Source organism: Chiloscyllium plagiosum, chromosome 27 (genome assembly GCF_004010195.1).
Source record: "Chiloscyllium plagiosum isolate BGI_BamShark_2017 chromosome 27, ASM401019v2, whole genome shotgun sequence".
Taxonomy (NCBI): Eukaryota; Metazoa; Chordata; class Chondrichthyes; order Orectolobiformes; family Hemiscylliidae; genus Chiloscyllium; species Chiloscyllium plagiosum.
The window spans coordinates 20,947,755-20,972,208 of record NC_057736.1 but is presented as its reverse complement, the minus strand read 5'-3'; the positions used below and the strand labels follow the sequence as shown (position 1 = coordinate 20,972,208).

General features: G+C 41.7%; 1 protein-coding gene and 1 long non-coding RNA gene across 6 annotated transcripts in view; one reads left to right on the top strand and one right to left on the bottom strand.

Moving 5' to 3' along the window:
* Positions 1-41: 41 nt before the first annotated feature.
* On the top strand, positions 42-18,161 carry LOC122563633. 2 transcript variants are annotated; one of them, XR_006315674.1, is made up of 4 exons: positions 42-145; positions 10,830-10,901; positions 11,669-11,722; positions 18,073-18,161. It is a non-coding gene; the product is annotated as an uncharacterized LOC122563633 (long non-coding RNA). The 2 variants fall into 2 exon arrangements; XR_006315673.1 differs by lacking the exon at positions 18,073-18,161 and adding an exon at positions 12,099-12,419.
* Positions 6,119-24,454, bottom strand: part of LOC122563631 (amine sulfotransferase-like) — a 57,362-nt gene continuing 39,026 nt past the window's right edge. For all 4 annotated transcript variants that reach the window (XM_043717619.1, XM_043717621.1, XM_043717618.1 and 1 more), the window contains 4 exons: positions 21,508-21,634; positions 17,202-17,296; positions 11,527-11,704; positions 6,119-9,656 (listed from right to left, as the gene is read on the bottom strand). In XM_043717619.1, the coding sequence (XP_043573554.1) occupies positions 9,547-9,656; positions 11,527-11,704; positions 17,202-17,296; positions 21,508-21,634 (510 nt within the window). In that variant the 3' untranslated portion in view covers positions 6,119-9,546. The remainder of the gene's footprint in view (positions 9,657-11,526; positions 11,705-17,201; positions 17,297-21,507; positions 21,635-24,454) is intronic.

The window sequence follows — 24,454 nt, the reverse complement described above, 5'->3', positions numbered from 1 at the left end:
TAGCTAAGCCGTTGGACTACTGGAACCAGAACTCCCAGCGACTTTTGGGAAAAAAAAAGCCATAACCTCAGAACAGGAGGCTAATCAGGTTATTGTGCTGGTTCTATCACACAGTGCCTTGGAGATGTGCCACATATATAAGAGGGTTAGAGTTTTATGTCATCATTATTCGTAATCTGTGGTTAGAATCTATCTGTAATTAAAAAGTAATCATTGTTAGCAAATGAATTTCTGTAAGGCTATGTCTAAAAATCAGATAAATTGGGGGGGTGATTTTACGTACATTTATAACATTTTTAACCTTTGTGGTGGCTGTGGGAATAGATGGATTTGATTTCCAGGGGATACTCCAATGAGGCATAATTTAGATTAGATTAGATGAGATTCCCTACAGTGTGGAAACAGGCCCTTCAGCCCAACCAGTCCACACTGACCCTCCGAAGAGTAACCCACACAAACCCACTTCCCTCTGTCTAATGCACCTAACACTATGAGCAATTATAGCATAGCCAATTCACCTGACCTGCACATCTTTGGGTCGTGGGCAGAAACCGGAGCACCCAGAGGAAACCCACACAGACACGGAGAGAATGTACAAACTCCAGACAGACACTCACCCAAGGCTGGAATTGAACCTAAGACTCTGGTGCTGTGAGGCAGCAGTGCTAACTACTGAGCTTCCGTGCTGCCCTGAATAATATTGATCACTACCCCACAAACCCGTCAGCTATTCTTCCTGGCCAAATCTCACCTTGTACACTTTCATGATGCCCAACGCCCCACTGTTTGGCCAAATCAGTATAAACATGGCCTAGAATTAATTTCAGTAATTTGTTCTTATTAAGTGTCCAAAATCCTTAGTTTTAAAATAGCCCTTCTCTCATTTCAGTCCATGAAATGCTGGCAGAGGAGTAGAGGAGAAGGTGGTTCCATCATATTGAAGTAGATGAAAATGATGGAAGAAGTTCCATTTATTTGATATCCATGTAATTTATAGGTTGCATTATTTGCTATTTCTTGGAGGATTCCTTTGCATCCTCCGCATATGTGTGAATTCTGTTCGTTGTACTATTTTAGTCCTGTTCCAAACAATTTATGCAGTTCAACCACAGGCAAACCTCCAATAGCTGATTTTTAAAATCAAGATAAAACTGCTAGACATTTTTTTTCAAAACTAGTAGCCGCGAAGACTTTTTCTCATTTCCCTGGATTTCAATACTTTCTTCAAACCAAATGTTGTGGAAAATGGCAACACTGTCCTCACTTCATATCGACCTGTCCCTTGGTACCATCATAATGCCTAGTTGCATATGCCCATTCACCAGTTTGTGAGAATAGCTCTGCATGCGGGCTTTCTTAATGCTGCTTGACTTCAGACAATCAAGGTAAATTTGGAATTGTGATGCTCTTGGATCACTTTCCAAAGACCTCATTTGCTGTAATCCATCCTAATTAATCCAGTTGTCTGCATTTTGTTATTATCAGCCTTTCTTCAATGCATATACTATGACAAATTGCCCAGAGTATATCTTATTGGATCATGCAGACAAGATGAAGATAGTTGTGTTATGACCAGTACCTGGGCAAGGATCTGTAATTTGTTCTGTTTCCAGGTAGATATCTGAAAATGGTTATTATACTCCTGGTGAGGAGGGAACCCTTCAGAGTTCAACCCCTCGCTTATCACAACATAGAGTAATAGAGATGTACAGCATGGAAACAAACCCTTCGGTCCAACCCGTCCATGCCGACCAGATATCCCAACCCAATCTAGTTCCACCTGCCAGCACCCGGCCCATATCCCTCCAAACCTTCCTATTCATATACTCATCCAAATGCCTCTTAAATGTTGCAATTGTACCAGCCTCCACCACATCCTCTGGCAGCTCATTCCATACACGTACCACCCTCTGCGTCTGGCAACATCCTTGTAAATCTTTTCTGAATCTTTTCAAGTTTCACAACATCTTTCCAATAGGAAGGAGACCAGAATTGCACGTAATATTCCAACAGTGGCCTAACCAATGTCCTGTACAGCCGCAATATGACCTCCCAACCCCTGTACTCACTACTCTGACCAATAAACGAAAGCATACCAAACATCTTCTTCACTATCCTATCTACCTGCGAATCCACTTTCAAGGAGCTATGAACCTGCTATGAACCCAAGGTCCCTTTATTCAGCAACACTCCCTAGGACCTCACCATTAAGTGTATAAGTCCTGCTAAGATTTGCTTTCCCAAAATGCAGCATCTTGCATTTATCTGAATTAATCTCCATCTGCCACTTCTCAGACCATTGGCCCATCTGGTCCAGATCCTATTGTAAACTGAGGTAACCCTCTTTGCTGTCCACTACACCTCCAATTTTGGTGTCATCTGCAAACTTACTAAGTGTACCTCTTATGCTCACATCCAAATCATTTATGTAAATGACAAAAAATTGAGGACCCAGCACCAATCCTTGTGGCACTCCACTGGTCACAGGCCTCCAGTCTGAAAAACAACCCTCCATCACCACCCTCTGTCCTCATGGTTAATCAGAACAAATCCCTTCCTTGGAAATACCTTTTCCCTCGTCAAAGTGTTTTTGTTTTGAAAGGAACCAAATTAACCAGGATTTTCTAGGATAAAAAGTTTATGAGATACTACATGTGAGAAAAGAAAGTTAAATGTGACACACACAATAGAAATATAAATTGAGTAAAAAGGTAATGACTAAAGTGATATATAAATCAGTCTCTGGTTTCTGAGATGTGTGATTGCTGGAATGTATCAGATGTTAGATTGGATGCTACAACTGACTAACCAGCTACGGGGGTGGCATGGTGGCTCAGTGGTTAGCAGTGCTGCCTCAGAGCATCAGGGACCTGGGTTCAATTCCAGCCTTAGGTAACTATCTGTGTGGAGTTTGCACATTCTCCCTGTGTCTACGTGGGTTTCCTCTGAGTGCTCTGGTTTCTTCCCACAGTCTAAAGGTGTGCAGGTTAGGTGAATTGGACATGCTAAATTGCCCATAGTGTTCAGGGATGTGTAGGCTAGGTGCATTAGTCAGTGGAAATGTAGAGTGATAGAGGTAGGGGAATGAGTCTGGGTGGGACCCTCTTCAGAGGGTCAGTGTGGACCTGTTGGACCAAATGGCTTGTTTCCACACTGTTGGGATTCAATTATCTTTCCAAAGTATTGCTGATGTTGTCAATGATTTCAAAATTGTTAGCTGACACAGTTACATAGTGATGAAGGTTGGGAAATGAATTTTCAGGATATACAATATTTTGAAAAGGTAAAGCAATGGAGGAATAGTTGTGCTAGTATGGAGTGACATAAGGATATTAGTAAAGAAGGATTTGGGCTCAGAAGATCTTGAAGTAGAATCGGTATGAGGGCAGATTAGGAATGGCAAGTTTCAGAATTAATAGGTGGGAGTAGTTGATAGTTTATAAGAGTAGTTTCATTAAGAAATTATTTATTATATCACAAAGACCATGCAATAATTGTAGGGAATGTCAAACTTTGTGTAGGTTGGATAAATCACATTGGTACATCATTGTGTAGAATGTTTTTGTGACATTTGTCATAAGGATTGAGTGGTTCCATCATCTATGCTAATAACTCAGAATTTTGGACTGAAATATTTTTAAAAAGTAACCAAAAACACTGACTAAAAATGGATATGTGCATTATCTGACCACATAGGTTGGCTAGGTTTCATGAAACAGATGTGGATTAAACGAAATATTGCCACTCCGTCAATATATACTTGATTATCAATGAACTGATGACAGGGTCATCAACAGTGCTGTCAAGCAGCACCTTAGGTAACAGTGATTATCTTCAACATTAAGGCTGCACTCGACCATGTGTCATCGAGGAGACCAAATTAATATAGAGTCAATGGGAATCAGGGACAACTCTTCACTGGTTGGAGTCATATCCGGCAGAAAGGAACATGTTTGTGGTTCTCTGCAGGAATTTCTCAGGGTAGTGTCCTAGCTCCAATCGTTTTCAGCTTCATCAAAAACCTTCCTTCGAACATAGGGATGTGCTCTAATCAGGGAAGAACGTTCAGCATCATATGCCACTTTTCATATGCTAAAGTAGGCCACATCCAACGTTGATAATATGCAAGCTTGGATTGAGAAGTGGTAAGTAATTGACAAATGTCAGCTAATGATGATTTCCAAAAAGAGACAGAATCTAACCATCGTCCCTTTACATTCATTGGTATTACCTTTGCTGAATCCTCCATCAACAGCGTATTGGTTCTCAAAAGCTGAATTGGGCTAGCCATATAAATAAAACAAAGAACGGTGGAGGCTGAAGATCTGAAACAGAAATTGCTGGAGAACTCAGTAAGTCTGGCAGCATGTGTGGAGAGAAAACAGAGTTAATGTTTTGAGTGCAATGACCCTTCTTCAGAAGCCATACAAATACTATGCTTACAAGAGCAGGTTAGAGACTAGGAATACTGCAGCGTGTAATTCACCTCTTGAATCCCCAAAGTCTGCTCACTATGTACATGCAGGAATGTGATAGAATACTCCTTATTCACCTGGATAAATGCAACTTCAACAACTCTTAAGAAGCTTAATAGCATCAAGGGGAAGCTGCCTACTTGACTGATACCATATGCACTCTTTACACCATTAACACAGTGGCAACAGTGTGTACCATCTGAGAAGCACTGCTGCCAGTCACTAAAGTTTCTTAGTCAACATCTTCCAAACCCATAACCCAACTGCCATCCAAAAGGATAAAGTCAATTGATGTATGGGAACATAAACATCTGTAGATGCCCTCCAAGCAACTCACTATGGTGACTTGGAAATATATTGCTCCTCACTATTTATCAAGGGCATTCAAGGTTGAACAATCTATGCTGACCCAGCCAATGATGCCCACACTGTGGCTGTGTCAGAACAAGGAAGGTGGAGTTTTGATTATAGAATTTTAAAAAGGCACTCTTGCATGTTTTTTGGCTGTTTCTCACTGTCTGTCTCTTTAAAGTATTTTTGTTGGTGAAGGTAGGTGCAGGATAGAGTTGGACTTCCTGCTCCCCCCGCCCCTCCTCCACAGCCTAGAGGCTGCTGAATGAGCTGAGCAAAAGGCCTGCAAGAGTTCCTGGAGCTCCATCACAGTTTCAATTAAATTTTAGTCTTTTTAGCTTTCACACAGCCATACCGATTACCACCAGCAAACACCCATATGATTCAATACCAACTCCTGTCCTCCACCCATCCCATGTTTTTTTAACAGCACTGTGACAATGTATTGCCAACCCACCAACCACCCTTGTCCATTCCCATGCCAACATACCCATCATCCACCATGGGCCGACCTCAGGAAACATCTTGAGATGAAATAATGCAGAAGTCTAAATTTTGAACTTCTTTAGATTAAAGAAACAGTTCCATTCATGAAAGCCTATTTAAATATTTAAATCTCAAAGGTTTAGTTCCTTGTAAAAACAAACCTCTATTCATAACCTAACAGCAAAGGCAGCTACATCTTTAATAAGATAATTGATTTGTAATTACAATGAATTTAGAATTCCCTGATCAGATAATTATAGCTGGTGATAAAAGTAAAGTATCAGTGTCCTTTAGTAAATGCTAACAAACAACTATTCCAACAATTGAAACCGAGTTTTTCCAATCTCATTGACAGATAGGAAAGAAAATCTTTAAAAAGAAATTAAGAGTTTGGGATTTAATAACCTCATATCATGACAGTTTTTAACCAATCAAGACCATTTATATTTGTACTATAAATCTGTGACAACAAATCAGTGGATTAAGGGTCTTGCTGCTGGAAATGAGGTATATACATGAACTCAACATTGAGCATTCAGTTTTAATGAGCTGAATGAGTTTGGGTTTCTTTCTGTGAGTCCCCCTTTCCTCCACAGCAAAAAATAATGTGATAGGTCAGAACAGAGGGTGGCACTTCCACATCCAGGTACCACCTGCCATTTTAGAGTTTGTGGAGTTCTCAATATTCCCTGAAAATCTGACAGTAAAATCACATTTCAGTTTCTAATTTTGATTGAAGCGTCATCCTCCATGAGAAAAAAGCATGCATGTATGAATCAATTTACAAGAATGACGCGAACAATTTATAAATGAATATATTATTTATTCTTAAAATACATCAAGTGCAATACGTAAGATAAATGATCAAGTAATTATTGAAGTTTTATGGAGTAGTAATATTGGAGAATCACTTAAGTATTCTATAAGGAAGAGAAGTTTATTCGTGCTTAGTATGGCAAGACAATTTCTCACAACACCTCATCAATGTCTGAAGATTACTCTCTTGGCTAACATTATATCAAAAGACTATAATGAATAGAGGAATTGTTCTGGGAAAACAGCCCAAAAGTATATTAGCCTGTAGAAGTTGGCAAACAAGATAAATTGTGAAGTCGAAAAAAATCCTCCAAATGCAGGGATCGATTTATACACCAAGTATACAAGAAACACTCCCATGTATATGAGTGGTCACCTTTTTGAAGTATAATTGGCATTCAACTAAAGGAGTGTCGTGATCAGTCGTTTCTGCAGATTTTCACAAAACAACCCACATTGCTTGATAGGGCGCTTGCATCTAATTTGAAGTACCAGGAAGATAAAACATATATTGTCAGATGAAAAATTGAGACTGGCTGCTAATTATGCGAGGTTGATGTGTCCGAAAAGGAGGTTGAGTTATAGAGGAAATGCAAAAATAGGATTTCAGGCGCCCGAAAGGTGAGTACATCTTATCTGCCAGGTTGTCTTAAGCACTACAATTCACGTCACTTTAAATTATATATTTTATTTATACATGAGAAATTTAAATGTATTGACAGAGATTTTGCAAGTCACAAATGTACTGCACTTGGTTTTCATTTCATGTACTCTTGCCTGCAGTCTTTTCATGAGATTTGTAATCATCGCATCTATTATGAATTTGACATTGATTGATATATATATATATATCACACTCTGTGTGTATTTGGACTATATATAACAGCTATTAAGGTCTAAATATATGTATATCGGTGAATAATTGAGACTAATATGTGTAAGTATTGAAGATAGCAGTTTAAACTTAGAGGAGATTATTAGGGTGTTTACATATTAGAAGTTTGGTGTTTAGCTAATCATGAAAGAAAGCTGTAGATTTCAGAAAGATATTAATTGACTGGTCAGCAACACTCAAATACTTGGGAAAGTGGAAGAATTTCCCTCAAAGTCCTCTTAAAAGGTCTGGCAAAATTTTGTCACCGGGACAACAATTGGGAGTAAAGCTATCCCATCAACAGAATGGACAATATCTGTGAGGAGCTGCACTTCCAATCACAGGCTGGTTCTGTCTTAGAAACATGGGAGAGAAACAGTATACAATCAGATCATCAGTGAGGTGAGTGGGAGCAGTCAGTAAGGATGCCAGGCAGAAGACTGTGGCAATGGAAGATGAGGCCAGGGGCTGGAGAGCAAAGTTATCAGTCCTAGAGTCTGGAGGGAAGTATAGATGCAAAGTGGCAAGAAACTGAAAAATGGGGGTGGAAGGAAATGCAAAGTCAGGGTGAGGAGCTATAAAAGGGTGGGGGAAGAGGAACTCCAAATTTACATCTTTTACCTAGTGAAGCTATAGTAATGAACATGGTCAATTGGCTAATTTAACATTAAACAGTTTTATTTCTGTAAAATACGTCTTTTTTTTATTACTTAAGGTGAAGTGACTGAGTCAAAAGCAATCATGCAACTGTTTAGTTGTGACCTCATCAGTCTATTGAAAGATTGTTTAAGGTTTTTTTTATGTAAAACAGTATGTGCAAGCTATTCTTTAAAATAGAAGACTGATGTTGCTAAAGTATGCCTGTTGTCTCATGCCAATTTCAATACTGCAGTGCTGAGGAAATTAATGATTTCCTTATATGTTGTGGCTTTAAGTTTATGAGAGTTAAGGATACTTGAGAATGTTGTCGAATTCTCTTAATTGAGAGTCCAAATACACCAAACATCAGCAAAGATATCCCAGACATTAAGATAAATCAAAAGTTAATTTGTGACCTTATCACCTCAGAAAGAAATCAGTGAGCATGAGAAAGGAGCCCTTGCAAAAAGTGACCCACAAAACACAAAAATTCGTCAATAAGAAATTCTGAAGAGAAGCCCTTGAAAAATAAAATATTTTGACACTGGTCAGATGAGCAAATGGAATTCAGTTCGGAGAAGTGTTATCTGCAACAGTGTTTTTGGATAAAGCAAAGAAATACTCTACAAATGGTACTGAGAAGTTTCTAGAAACAGAAGAACCTTACAGTGTTTATCCACAGGTTTCAGAAGATGTCTGGGCAGATAGTTAAAGTGGTTAAGAAGGGATGCAAGATATCTTTCTTTATTATCAGGCGGAGGCAGTGGCATAATGAAAATATCACTGGATTAGAAATCCAGAGGTACAGGCTAATGGTCTGAGGACATGGGTTAAAACCCCACTATGGCAGCTGGTGAAGTTTGAATTTAATATAATCTGAAATTAAAAACTCATCTAATGGTGGCCATGTAATCATTGTTGATTGTGGTAAAATCCACCTGGTTCACTAATGTTGTTTAGGGAAGAAAATCCATTCTCTTTAACTGGTAGCCTACATACAACCCGAGATGCACAGTAACATGGTTAACGCTGAAGTAGCCTGGAAAACCAGTCAGTTCAGGAGTTGTAAGGGAAAGGCAACAACTGCCAGCCTTACCAGATTTGGCATATGTGAGGGAGAATTTTGAGAAAGGGGTTTATTGAGGCAAAGAAACGGAAAGCCAGTAAGGAATTCCTTGGAATTGTTGTGTCTGGAGACAAAACAAAATTCTTGGATCCAAAACAAAAGTTCTTGTTTAGTGCAAAAGGAAGTGAATACAAAGAAGGGAGGTCATTCTTCAGTTATACTGGCTGTTGGTGAGACCATATTCAAGTACTGCGCATAGTGCTGGTCACCTTATTTAAGGAAAAATATAGATACATTGGAAACAGAACAGAGAAGATTTACCAAAGCAATGCCTGGTTTCATGAGCAAACATTGAATAGGGTGGACTCGATCCAGTGGAGTTTCAAAGAATAAGAGGTCATTAGTTTGAACAGTACAAGATCTTGTAGGGTCTTGTAAGGTTTGATGCAGCATAGATATTTCGCGCTATGGGAGAATTTAGAGTTAAGGGTCTTTCTTTAAAAATTATTTAGAATTTTTATTTGGAATTTTCTTCCTTTAAAAGGCAGTGGGACCAGAGTGAATATTTTTAAGTCAGGGTTGGAAGGATTTTTGATGAACAAGGGGGGTGAAAGATTATCATGGTTCGGCAAGAATGTGAGTTTAAGATGACAATCAGATCAGCTACATTTTTATTAAATAGAGCAGGCTTGAAAATCTAAAATGCAGACTTCTGTTCCTACAACTTCTTTGCATGCCCTTATAGGATATATCAGGAAAAGCTCGATAGAAAGGTATTGGAGAATCACACAGTTTGCAATTTTAAAATGACAAATTATTCGGGAATGAAGTCTAATCAGTCACATATTGTCAAACTTCAGAGGGAAATCTCCCATTTTCTCCTGGTAGATGGAATCAAACCACTCATTCTGAGACACAAGAAAGTAATTCTTCCAGTCTCCAGTAATTCCTAAGAGCAGAACATCAGGGATTAAATATTTAGTGAAATGTGCTCGACACATAGACAAAGAACAAAGAGACCTTGGAGTGCAGGTTCATAGCTCCTTGAAAGTGGAGACGCAGGTGGATAGGATAGTGAAGAAGGCGTTTGGTATGTTTTCCTTTATTGGTCAGATTATTGAGTACAGGAGTTGGGAGGTCATGTTGCGGCTGTATAGGACATTGGTTAGGCCACTTTTGGAATATTGCGTGCAGTTCTGGTCTCCTTCCTATCGGAAGGGTGTTGTGAAACTTGAAAGGGTTCAGAAAAAATTTACAAGGATGTTGCCAGGGTTGGAGGATCTGAGCTACAGGGAGAGGCTGAACAGACTGGGGCTGTTTTCCCTGGAGCGTCGGAGGCTGAGGGGTGACCGTATAGAGGTTTATAAAATTATGAGGGGCATGGATAGGATAAATAGACAAAGTCTCTTCCCTGGGGCAGGGAGTCCAGAACTAGAGGGCATAGGTTTAGGGTGAGAGGGGAAAGATATAAAAGAGACCTAAGGGGCAACTTTTTCACGCAGAGGTTGTACGTGTATGGAATGAGCTGCCAGAGGGAGTGGTGGAGGCTGGTACAATTGCAACATTTAAGAGGCATTTGGATGTGTATATGAATAGGAAGGATTTGGAGGGATATGGGCCGCGTGCTGGCAGGTGGAACTAGATTGAGTGGGGCTATCTGGTCGGCATGGACAGGTTGGACCGAAGGGTCTGTTTCCATGCTGTACATCTCTATTACTCTATGACACAGTATATAGATAAGTCTAAATTTGAAATTAGTAATAGATTAATAATTTCAACAGAATTATGCATTTACAATGTTGCACAACAATTCAAATCTGAATCGGAAACACAGATTGAATGGTTCTGTGATAGACCATTACTATTGAGGTCATGATTTGAATTGCAAAATTGAAAAGCATGGGGCATCAAAATTATTATATCCATGGAGTGTCACCAGGGATTTCCTGAGATGGCATCTTTGTGTGTGTAATGTTACTGCAGGAAGAATTGGAGTTTGGAATCACCCCTATGGAGTGCAAATAAAGATCTACTGTGAAACCATTCCCGCCTAATTTGAAACATTCAACATTAACACTAATACTGTTTTTTTCTGTTAAGCAATTCTGTTTCTCAATTTCAGGTAAAATCTATCCCAATTTCAGATACTCGCTGGAAACTACAAGCACTTAAGAAGTCTAAGACAATATTCAAGGTTTGTGTAGAGATTTGTCACTCAGGTGCCGATTGTTGTGGTTGTGGTAGTGGATATGTTCGCTGAGCTGGGAAGTTGATTTGCAGACGTTTGTCCCTGTCTCGGTGACATCTTCAGTGCTTTGGAGCCTCCTGTGAAGCGCTGCTATAATGTGTCTTCTGGATTCTATTTGGTTCCATTTCTGCTGATTCCGGTTGTCCATTGTAGTGGCCGGTATATTGGGTGTAGGTCAATGTGCTTGTTGATAGAGTCTGTGGCTGAGTGCCATACTGGCCACGACAACAAACAACCGGAACCAGCAACGTGTAGCAGCAGAAACGGAGCCAACTAAATTCCAGAAAGTACAGTACAGCAGCGCTTCACAGGAGGTACTGAAGATGTCACCTGGACAGGGGACAAAACGTCTGCAAATCAACTTCCCAGCTCAGTGAATATAACCACATCTAAGAAACCATCCTTGAAGACCATTAATGGTGAGAATGCACAATTAAGCCAATTATTTTTACATACTTTCTATTATTTTAAAATCCTTCTCAGTAAAAATAAGGGCTGAATAGATACCAATCTTCCAAGCAACCATAAAGCTGATTTGTATTAACCTGCTTATGATCACTGCATTACTCACCTTTTCGATAAAAAGAGCCACTCTCAGAATTGAACAGGTCTGATACATCTTTGTAGTTTGTTTTTGGGTTTTCTTTCATATGTTTAAATGTACATTGATTCAAAATTGACTCCAAGGTTTCTTCGTCCAATTTTTTATTCAGAAAAGATGCAACTTTTTGGACCACACTCCGGAGATCCTTCAACAAGTCAAAACAGTAAGTTATTCAAAGATAAATCTAAAACATAATTATTTTATAACATTCATAAATCTGACTAGCATTCTCTTATGCTCAAGATACACACGTCGACTAACAAATTTTATTGTTGAGATCAGAAAAATTGTATTCTGTCTCATAATGACCATAATTCAAAGTTTTTCAACATCATCATGATAAGTGCTACAGTAAATCATAGCCATTGTGGGCCAGAGGCATTCACATCTGTCAGGCATTAATGGGTTCAAGCCACACTCCAGAAACTTGAGAACGCAGTCCACCTTGCCAATTCAATATAATGGTGATGGTGCACCACACTACGAGAAATGGGGTCATTGATAGACTTGTTACAGCGAGGTCTTGTTTCTCTCTTTAGGTGATATAAAGGATCCACAGAATTATTTAAAGAAGAATATGGGAATGCATCTGACTCTCCAAATAAGTTATGTGAGATAGCCCAAACTTAATTTTTCTCTAAATTTGCATTGTCCCACTGTACATTCTGAATGTGAGATTCAGGCGAAGAAGAAAATGACTCCGGTTTGGCTGAAAAGTAGATTGTACACCATGTTTTCCAGCCATTTCAGGTCAAGACCTAGAATTATCAATTTGACTTGTTCTCATTATAGTTATCACCAAGGTTTACTGTATGAGATTAAACAAAACGAAAGAGCCATTTGATCTTACTGTTCGTGAGAAGTACTCAAAATTAATCTCACTTTCTACGCACTCCTCTCCGCAAGATTCCATTGAGCCAGGGAGATCTCGCCCACTGTTTCAATCAAGTTGCCTCTTACTCTTCTAAATTCCAGTGAATATGAGTCTAGTCTGTCTACCTTTACCCAAGAGAGAACCCACACATTCCAGGTATTAGTTAGCAAACTGTCTTTGAACTGTTTCCAACTGCTTCTTTGATACCTTCCTTAAATAAGAAAACCAATTCTGTACATGATATTCCAGATAATGTACATGATATTCCGATTCCAGATAATGTCTGAACAATGTCCTGTATAATTGAGGCTTAACCACCATACTTTGTTTCTTGTGAACTACCAATCTATGTCTAGGACAGTACATTGCCATTGAAACTGTGGGCTTTAATTTTCTGTAATAGCATTGGAAATGGCACTTTACCAAATGCGTTTTGGAAATCTGCAACAAATATAACCACTGATTCCTGTTTATTTCCAGCATGTGTTACTTCTTCAAATAACTCCAATAAAACAATTAATACTAAAATTGTATTAATTTTGCCTGATTATCTTAATCATTTCTAATTGCCCTGGTATAGTGTATTTATTAATAACTTCTGGTGTTGTTCCAGTGCGTTAAGGTGCCTGCTGTGGGTAATTCACATTTCAGCTCCATGAGGAATGTGGGAAGGACAATGGCTTTGTAGACCAGAAGTTTAGTCTGAGCCTGTAGGTCATGGTCTTCAAACACCCTTCTTCTGAGATAGGCACAGGCTCCACTGGCACAGCTCAGGTGGTGTTGTATTTCTGCACTGAAGTTGGCCTTGGAGGAGAGAAGGCTGCTGAGGTATAGAAGGTGATCCATGTTTTCAAGGAGATGGTCATTGGCCCTTGTTGTAGGAGAGGTGGAGAGATTATTGATGGAGTACTAGAGTGCTTTTTATGTTTAAGGCTAAGGCATTGGAGCCTTATATTCCTTGGCAAAGCCATCCAAGATTCACTGCAGACCTTCCACAGAGCGTGCTGTGATGGCATTGACATCAGCATTTTGAAGGTAATAGAGACCTTGCCCTTGGCCTTGAGCCTATTATGGTTGAACCTGTCATCCATATGATAAATGATTTGAATTTCCTTGGGCAGGTTTTGGCCAGTGAGATGGAGGGTGGCATCAATGAAGGTGGTGAAAGGAGTGGGTGTGATGATACAGCCCTGTTTGACCCTGTCTCCACGGTGAAAGGCTGAGTCTCCAATCCACATTTGCTAAGCACTATCGCAGACATGTCAACATGCAGCTGCCTCAGTATCCTGATGAACTTATCAGGGTGGCTGCATCATGACAGTATCTGCCAGAGAGCCTGGTGGTTGACCATGTCAAACGCCTTAGATTGGTCAATGATGGCCTTATAAAGCAGTTGTTTCTGTTCCTGATATTTTTCTTGTAATTGGTGTTCTGTGAAGATCACATGTATTGTTCCTCTGGATGGGCAGAAGCCACACTGTAATTCTGAGAGTATTTCCTCACAAAACAGCAGAAGTCTGTTGCCAGTGGTTGACAGAAGGGAAATAACTTATGTAATTCCTACAGTCAGCCCTGTCACCCTTTTTGAAAATGGTCACAATCAGAGCAGCTCTGCGCTTCAAAGGGAGTTCTTCTTAGAGCCAAATCTATAAGAGCAAGATATGCATGTGTTCATGGAGCTGTAGGCCATCCTCCTTTAGGAACTCGGCAGGAATCCCATCAGGACCAGCAGCCTTGTTGTTTCTTTCCCACGATGGAGAAAATCTTCCTTTTCCCACCCTTCTCTGCCTTCTTCAAGGACTGTTCCCTTCGGTAATCCTTGGTTCGTGCCACTGTCCCCACCAACACCACCCTAACCCCACCTGAACCCAAGATACCTTCCGCTTCAACAAGAAAAGATGCAAAACCTGCTGGCACACCACTCCTGTCCCCTCCACCCATGGCACCAAACAGTCCTTCCAGATGAGACAAAAGTTCACCTGCCTCTCCTACAACCTAGTTTACTGTATCCGATGCCCCTGATGTGGTCTTCTCTACATTGGGAAGACCAAACGTAAACTAAGGGAATGTCTTGCCGAGCACCTCAACCGGGGGTTGACTGAACCTCCCAGTCGCTGCCCATTTTAATACCCCTTCCCACTCCCTTTCCGACATGACCATCCTTGGCTGCCTCCATTGCCACAACAAATCAGATCACAAATTGGAGGAACAACACGTCATCTTCCGCCTGGGTAGTCCACAGGCCAAAGGACTCAACATTGAGTTCTTCAGTTTCAAATAACCTTCTTCTCATTACCTGACTCTTTCCAGCCCCTCTCTCTCCTTTACACTCCTTACAGCCACCAACCGGATTCATTCCTCCTTCCAACCAGGTTGTACCCTTTATCTGTGTTCACTTATCCCCACCTCACCACCTTTTCTCTGTTACACCCACCCCCAGTCCTGAAGAAGTGTTACACCCAAAACATTGACTTCTCCACCTCCTGATGCTGCCTGGCTTGCTGTGTTCTTTCAGCCTTCTGCTTGTCTATCTTGGATTCCAGCATTTGCTGTTTTTTTGTCTCCAACCTAGTTTTTGGCATCTGTCCCACTTTTTCTGATGGAACCTTCTCCAAATCTAGGGAATTTTGAAAATTAAATTCAATGCATCAACTATCTCTCAAGTCACTTATTTTCAGAGCCAAAAGGAAATGAGGACCCTTTTTCAGACCCTTAGGACCCAGAGACTTGTCAGCCTGTAACTTCACCAACAATTTACTCTCTACTACTTCTCTGATGTTTGGAATTTATTTGAGTTCATCACTCCCTTTCATTTCCTGATTTATCATCTCCTAAATAAATATATTTCGCTCTTGCTATGTCTCTAATCTTTGATTTATCACATTTTCATTATTATGACCCCGTGCCATCATTATTTCATTTAAAAACTTCTCTGCTTCCCTACTTGTATAGCTCATTGGAACATTGGTTCTACCAAGATTCAAATATGGACCATCACAATGGGGCAACTCTCACTTTCCCTAGTCCTGATGCCAGTCTCATGAAGCATGGTCCATGTGTTAACATTACCCAGCCATTTTACCCATTCATATTTGCTTTATATTTCTATGTCCACAAACTTGATCAAGTTTTTTGAAGAAGTAACGAAGAGGATTGATGAGGGCAGAGCGGTAGATGTGATCTATATGGACTTCAGTAAGGAGTTTGACAAGGTTCCCCATAGGAGACTGGTTAGCAAGGTTAGATCTCACGGAATACAAAAAGAACTTGCCATTTGTATGTAGAACTGGCTCAAAGATAGAAGACAGAGGGTGGTGATGGAGGGTTGTTTTTCAGACTGCAGGCCTGTGACCAGTGGAGTGCCACAAGGATCGGTGCTGGGTCCACTAGTTTTGGTCATTTATGTAAATGATTTGGATATGCGCATAAGAGGTATAGTTAGTAAGTTTGCAGATGACACCAAAATTGGAGGTGTAGTGGATAGCGAAGAAGGTTACCTCAGATTACAAAGGATCTTGATCAGATGGGCCAATGGGCTGAGAAGTGGCAGATGGAGTTTAATTTAGATAAATGTGAGGTGCTGCATTTTTGGAAAGCAAATCTTCGCAGGACTTATTCACTTAATGGTAAGGTCCTAGGGAATGTTGCTGAACAAAGAGACCTTGAAGTGCAGGTTCATAGCTCCTTGAAAGTAGAGTCGCAGGTAGATAGGATAGTGAAGAAGGCATTTGGTGTGCTTTCCTTTGTTGGTCAGAATATTGAGTACAGGAGTTGCAAGGTCATGTTGTGGCTATACAGGACATTGGTTAGACCACTGTTGGAATATTCCGTGTAATTCTGGTCTCCTTCCTATTGGAAAGGTGTTGTGAAACTTGAAAGGGTTCAGAAAAGATTTAGAAGGATGCTGCCAGGGTTGAAGGATTTGTGCTGTAGGGAGAGGCTGAACAGGCTGGGGCTGTTTTCCCTGGAGTGTCAGAGATGAAGGGGTGACTTTATTCGAGGTTTATAAAATTATGAGGGGCATGGATAGGATAAATAGACAATGTCTTTTTCATGGTGTGGGGAGTCCAGGCCGAGAGGGAATAGGGTTAGGGTGAGAGGAGAAAGATATAAAAGAGACCTAAGTGGCAATCTTTTCACGCAGAGGGTGGTACGTGTATGGAATAAGCTGCCAGAGGAAGTGGTGGAAGCTAGTACAATTGCAACATTTAAAAGGCATTTGGATGGGTATATGAATAGGAAGTGTTTGGAGGGATATGAGCTGGGTGCTGGCAGGTGGGGCTAGATTGGGTTGGGATATCTGGTCGGCATGGATGGGTTGGACCGAAGGGTCTGTTTGCGTGCTGTACATCTCTATGATTCTATGTGGAAAAGATTTGCTGATTTCCTCCTCGGTTATTGTTTAACCAGCAGCACTGTCAACTAAACATGCTGCCAAATATCTCTTCTAGTGAGATAGTTTGAAGAAAACAGCTCCCACTTTTCCCAAAATGATAGCCATTCTGACTTTCTTTCATTCATTCATTAATGGGTTGGGAGCACTGGTTGCTAGTTTGGTCGGCAGATGTTGCCTGTCCAAAATAGAATTGCCCATTCAATTTGCATACTTAGAATTTTGAGCATGTTCTTCAAAGTAAACATTCTGATTTATAGAAAACCTGGACTCTGAAAATTTAATGACACATTCCCTGCTTTAATTGTTTTGGGTCCACATAGTTCATGATTTATTCACCATCTTTAGTTCCAAACATAAACAAATAAAACTTACATTTTTCATATCCTCATATGCCACAAACAAGATGTTGAGTTCATCTTTATGACTGTGCCAGTCTCTGATATGTTCAAACCAAGATCCAAAAAACACTTCAAAAAAGAGTAAATATAGTGAGTCATCCACAAACATTCACTTCTGTCATTGCATGTCTGTTAATATTTATTGTAAATAATTGTGGTTAGTACTGATCCTGTGCCGCTCAACTTTTCACAAGTTACGATTCTATAAATGCTTCCTTTATTGCAATGTATTTTATTAGCCACTCATCTGTTCATGCTGATGCACTATCTCCAATACCATGGCTCTTATTGAGTGGCCTTATATGTGCTGTGCCTTATTGAATGCCTTTTTGAATCCCAAAAATGTCAGATCTACTGGTTCCCTTTTATCTCACCTGCTTGTTACCTCGAGAAAGCACACTAATAAATTTCCCAGGCATCATTTTCATCTCGTGAAGACATGCTGACTGTGCTTGGATATATTGTGTATTTCTAAACCCTCTCCTATTACACAAAATACTTTATTGTTTGCCCAATGACATTTAAACTTTTGGAATAAATGTAAAATACTGCAGATGTTGGAAATCTGAAATAAAAACAAAACGAGCTAGGTAAACTGAGCAGATCTGGCAGCATCTGTGGTGAGAGAAAACTGAGGTGATTCGAGACCAATATTACTCTTCTTCAGAAATGAAAGGAACTGGAAAGTTGTGGTTGCCAGGATGTTGGCAGAGGGGGAGCAGTCGTGGGTGCGACAGATTGTGAGGCTATCCCCAGCAAAACATAAGAGTACTAATGATGATAAAGTGAACTAGAAATCTAAATGAAGGTATGACAAGGAGAATATGTATCTGTTTTGCCGTCAGCAGTCAACAAGAAATTGAAGATATGGCCAGCAGAGGGATGTAAGAGAAATGGAGGATAGAGGCCATGGAGATGTCAAAGTACCGAAGAGGAAACCAGTGTTAAGCTAACTGGGAGATAGTTGTCTGTTTTTTTTCCCTCTTCTTCTGTTTTTGAATAAGTATTTCCACTGGCAGTTTTCTATTGCAGAATCTATAAATTCCTGTTCAACTACTACCAGTATGTCCACTATCTCTGTGGCTACTTCCTTTGAAATCCTTGCACCCATCAGTTCCCTTCCCCACCTTTTCCTCCACTACATCAATGATTGTAGCAGTGCTACCTCGTGCTCTCATGAGAAGCTTGAACAGTTCATCAACTTCACAACTACCTTCCGCCCCAACTTCAAATGCACTTGGAGTATCTCAGACACCTCCCTCCCCTTCCTGGACCTCTCCATCTCCATTGCAGCGACTGACTAAACACAGATGTTTACTACAAATCCATAGACTCCTACAGCTACCTGAACTACACCTCGTCCGCTCTGCCTCCTGTAAAAACACCATCCCCTATTACCAATTCCTCTGTGCTCTGCAGCATCTGTTCCCAGGATGACCAATTCCAGCATAGAAAATCCCAGATGCCCTCCTGCTTCAAAGATTACAATTTCCTCTCCCATGTGGTCAATAATGCCCTCCACCTCATCCCCTCCACTTCCCGCACCTCTGCACTTGAGCCCAACCCCTCCCAATGCAACAAGGACTGAACCCACCCCATCCTCAGTCCTCACCTTCCACCCCACCAACCTCCATATACATTGCATCATCCTCCACCACTTCCATCACCTACAGATTCCACTGCTAGCGATACATTTCCCTCCCTGTCCCTATCAGCATTCTGGAGAGACCATTCCCTCTGTGACTCCCTTGTCAGATCCAAGTCCCCCCTCCCCCCACCAGCTTTCACCCCATTCCCAGCACCTTCCACTGCCACCGCAGGAAGTGCAAAGTACGTACTCAGACCTCCTTCCTCACCTCTGTCCAAGGCCTCAAAGGATCCTTCCACATCTAACAGTAATTTACCCGTACTTCCACACACATCATCTACTGTATCCATTGCACCCGATGTGATCTTCTCTACAACAGGGAGACAGGACACCAACTTGCGGATCATCTCTGGGACATCCGCCCCAATCAGTTCCACCGCTCTGTCGCTGAACACTTCAACCCCACCCTTCCACCACCAAGGACATGCAGGTCACTGGGCCTCTTCCATCACCACACCCTTACCACCCGACACCTGGGGGAAGAATGCCTCATCTTCCGCCTTGGGACCTACAAACACATGGGAATAATGTGGATATCACTAGATTTTTAATTTCCCTTCCCCCCACTTAGACCAGTCCCAAGCCTCCAACTCGGCACTGCCCTCTTGACTGTCCATCATCTTTCTCATCTGTCCACTCCACCCTCATCTCCAACTTATCATCTTCTCCCCTGCCTTCATCTATCTATTGCATTCCAGCTACCTTCGCCCCCACCCCAATCCCATTTATCTCTCAGCCCCCTGCCCCCCAAGCCTCATTCATGATGAAGGGCACATGCCGATTCTCCTGCTCCTCAGATGCTACCTGACCTGCTGTGCGTTTCCACACCATACTCTTTGACTCTGATAGTTATTATGTGATATTTTAGCCTTTTGATTATTTCACATTTTGGGAATGCTATTCATGTCTTCTACTGTGAAGATTGTCACAAAGTATTATTCAACTCCTGAGCCATTTCTTGGTTCCCCATTCTTATTTTTCTCGTCTTCTTAGAGAAAAGGGCCTTTTTTAAAACATATTTAAAAAGAGCTTTTATTATTTCCTTTTACATTACTTGCTAATTTGCCCTCGGTTCATTTTCTCCCTAAATTATATTTTGGCCTTTTAAACTTTCCCAATCCTGTGGTTTACCACATTGTCTTTCACTCGGATACTAACCTTAACTTCCTTGGTTAACCAGGATCCATTTATCCCCTTGCTTGGATTATAGAGAAGTGACTGGTGGTGATTTAACCTAAGTGTTCCCAGATCTTAGGCGAGAGAAGAGGTTGAGAAGGAGAGTCCTTCATGGTAACCTCAAACTGGTGATGGGAATTGAACCCACACTGTTGGCATCACACTGCTCAGTAGACCCACAATCTAGCCAACTAATTCCCAATGCACATAGTGTTTTGAAGAAAAGAAATGAATTAATGCTACAAATAGACGTTAACGTGTATGATCCAACAATAATTACAGAGACATTGTTGCATGGAGATCAAAGCTACAAACTAAATATTCAGCCGTAGCTGCCTATTGAAAGGTCAGACAGGAAGGGAGGTTAGATTACTTACAGTGTGGAAACGGGCCCTTCAGAGGACCCAGAGGAAACCCACGCAGAATGTGCAAACTCCACACAGTCAGTCGCCTGATGCAGGAATTGAACGCAGGTCTCTGGTGCTGTGAGGCAGCAGTGCTAACCATTGCCACTGTGCTGCCCACGTTGGTGAGACTTGTTTGATAGTACACGAATGATAAGTGTAGTAACAGGAAATTATCTAGGATTGGATGGTATCAAATTTACATGGAAGGAGGTAAGAAGTAACAAGGGAAAGAAGACACGAAGTGGTAGTTTTCTGCAGGCCTTCTAACAGTTGGTGTTCTGAAGAACAGAATTAATCAGGATATAATAAGGGCATCGGTTTAGCTCAGTTGGCTGGATTGTGAGTTTACAGACCAGTGTGATGCTAACAGTGTGTATTCAACTGCCCTCACAAGTTTGAGGTTACCATGAAGGACTGTCCTTTCCAACCTCTTCTCTCGCCTGAGGTCTGGGGGCACTCAGGTTAAATCACCACCTGTTGCTTCTCTGTAATAAGAGAGTCCCTATGGTCTGCGAAAACTATGGGGACACAACAACTATATGCATTTAAGTAAACAGTCATTAATTTTGTCTTTTTGCCAGCTGTCTCTTCTTTGACCATAGTTGCTTACTTTTAAATGCTTGTACACTCTGTCCCACGCTGGATACCATTGTCACTATAATTTCCCTGTAATACCATCATATCATTTTGCTTTATAAGTCGACATACTCCCCACCCAAGCCGTCCTCATCATTTGTTGTTGGTTGACACTCGAAACATATGCTGAAGTTTGTGGAAAATGGACCGTTTCAACAAATATGGCGGAGAAAGCTGGAACAGCTGTTTGATGTCATGATATGACGAGCTGGGAGGCTTCAGGTGTGTGCACGTATGTTCATTCCTGTATACGGAGTAGAGTAGGACCACATCAGGAGCAGCTCAAAGAGCTGTGTTCATCCCTCTGAAGGTTTTGGCTTTTGGAGCTGAATTTCTAGCTCAGAGAATCTTAAACAATTTGATTATTTAAAATATTTGATAAGTCCAAACAAAACTTTTGAAAAAAAACATACCATTCCCTTCAACAAAATTCTCTAAGAAATCCTGAAAATTCTTTGGTGCCTCCAAGAAACGACTATATTTGTGAAAGTGATATGATGACACAATCACATCCTTGGGATTTCTGGTGACATAAATAATCTGGGTGGGAAACAAATACAAGAACAAATACAAATTAGTTGTCAGCTGCTGTTCATTTCATAATGCCTATACTGGGCAATAATCAATCCAAACAATTAGGTTTAGTGCAAAAGCTAAAATTGCTGGAAAAGCTCAGCAGGTCTGGCAGTATCCGTGGAGGGAAATCAGTTAACATTTTGTGTCCTTGCTCAGAACTGGACCTGAAACGTTAACTCTGATTTCTCTCCACAGTTGCTGACAGACCTGATGAGCTTTTCCAGCAATTTCTGTTTTTTCTTTCTAATTTGCAGTTCTTGATTTTTAATTAGATTTAGTGCACTTGGTTTCTCAGTGCTTGTTTCATTCCTCTTACTTTGATTCAATACTTCTATACCATTTTCACATCTTAATTGTATTGTGACAGAATGCATAAATAACGCCTTTTACTGCACAATCATCACTGTGTGTAGAGGATAATAAGCCTTTAAAAGTCATTTCCCAGATCACAACATATAGATTAGGAAGGAGATTTTTCTTCTGGCAGCCAGAAAGAGCCACACAGCATCCAAGTGACTGCCAGTCTTTTTAGTGACTGTGTGTGAAAAATATTTCCTCTGGTCAGTCCTAAATTTATCATTGAGGAGAAAGTGAGGTGCTGGAGATCAGAGATGGAAATGTGTTGCTGGAAAAGCGCAGCAGGTCAGGCAGCATCTCGGGAACAGGAGAATCGACGTTTCGGGCATTAGCCCTTCTTGGAAAGTATCTTTTGAAATTTACCACCTCCAGTTGTTTCACTTTGTAACATTCCTTTGTAAGATAAAATATCAAAAAAATATTTTACGGGCTAAGTGCTGGCAGGTGGAACTAGATTGGGTTGGGATATCTGGTCTGCTTGGATGGGTGGGACTGAAGGGTCTGTTTCTGTGTTTTTCATCTCTATGACTCTTTTGCAGTCTGAAAATGAGAAATATCTCCAAGCTTCCCTTCTCACTTAGATCTCTACCAAAACTATCATCAGCTTTATACGTTTCTTCTGCTTCTTCAAATATACTTCATCCAATTTATGACATGATTTTTTAGATGGTCATTCAATTCATTTTCTTTTTCTCTCTTTGAATGCATACATAGTCCCAGATGGCCTCCTTCTTCCACGATTGCAACATCCCTTCCCACGTGGTTGACGATGCCCTCCAGCATATCTCCTCCACTTCATGCACCATTGCCCTTAAAACCCACCCCTCCCAATGCAACATGGACAAAACCCCCCTAGTCCTCACCTTCCATCCCACCAACCTCCGCATACCATGCATCATTCTCCACCACTTCTGCCACCTCCAAACGGACCCCACAAACAGAGATATATTTCCGTCCCCACCCTAGTCAACGTTCTGAAAAGACCATTCTCTCTGCGACTCCCTTGTCAGGTCTACGCACCCCCACCAGCCCACACCCCACTCCTGGCACCTTTTCCTGCCACTACAAGAAATGCAAAACCTACGCCCACACCACCTCCCTTACCTCCGTCCAAAGCCCCAAGGGATCCTTCCACATCTGTCAGAAACTTATTTATACTTCTACCAATGTCATCTATTGCATCTGTTGCACCTGGTGTGGTCTACTGTATATCAAGCAGACAGGACGCCTTCTTGCAGATCATTTCAGAGAACATCTCTGGGACACTCGAACCCACCAACCACACCCCTCTGTGGCTGAACACTTCAACTCTCCCTCCCACTCCATCAAGGACATGCAGGTTCTGGACCTCCAGGCGTCTGGTGGTGTGGGAGCGGTGGTGAAGGAGGCCCAGGACCTCCATGTCCATGGCAGAGTGGGAGGGGGAGTTGAAATTTTGGGTCACAGGGCGGTGTGGTTGATTGCTGCGAGTGTCCCGGAGATGTTCCCTAAAGCGCTCTGCTAGGAGGCGTCCAGTCTTCCCAGTGTAGTAGAGACCGCATCGGGAGCAATGGATGTAATAAACGATATTAGTGGATGTGCAAGTAAGACTTTGATGGATGTGGAAGGCTCCTTGAGGGCCTTGGATGGAAGTGAGGGAGGAGGTGTGGGTGCAGGTTTTGCAGTTCCTGCGGTGGTAGGGGAAAGTGCCAGGATGGGAGGGTGGGTTGTAGGGGCGGCATGGACCTGACCAGGTAGTCATGGAGGGAACGGTCTTTGCGGAAGGCGGAAAGGGATGGGGAGGGAAATATATCCCTGGTGGTGGGGTCTTTTTGGAGGTGGTGGAAATGTCGGCAAATGATTTGGTTTCGCATAAACCAAATCATCCACCGACATTTCCGCCACACCTCCTCCCTCACCTCCATCCAAGGCCCTAAAGGAGCCTTCCATATCCATCAAAGTTTTACCTGCACATCCACTATTATCATTTATTGCATCCGTTGCTCCCGATGCGGTCTCCTCTACACTGGGGAGACTTGCCGCCTCCTAGCAGAGCGCTTTAGGGAACATCTCCGGGACACCCGCACCAATCAACCACACCGCCCTGTGGCCCAACATTTCAACTCCCCCTCACACTCTGCCGAGGACATGGAGGTTCTGGGCCTCCTTTACCGCCGCTCCCTCACCACCAGACGCCGGCAGGAAGAACGCCTCATCTTCTGTCTTGGAACACTTCAACCCCAGGGCATCAATGTGGACTTCAACAGTTTCCTTATTTCACCTTCCCCCCACCTCACCCTAGTTCCAAACTTCCAGCTCAGCACTGTCCCCATGACTTGTCCTACCTGCCTATCTCCTTTTCCACCTATCCACTTCACCCTCCTCCCTGACCTGTCACCTTCATCCCCTCCCCCACTCACCTATTGTACTCCATGCTACTTTCTCCCC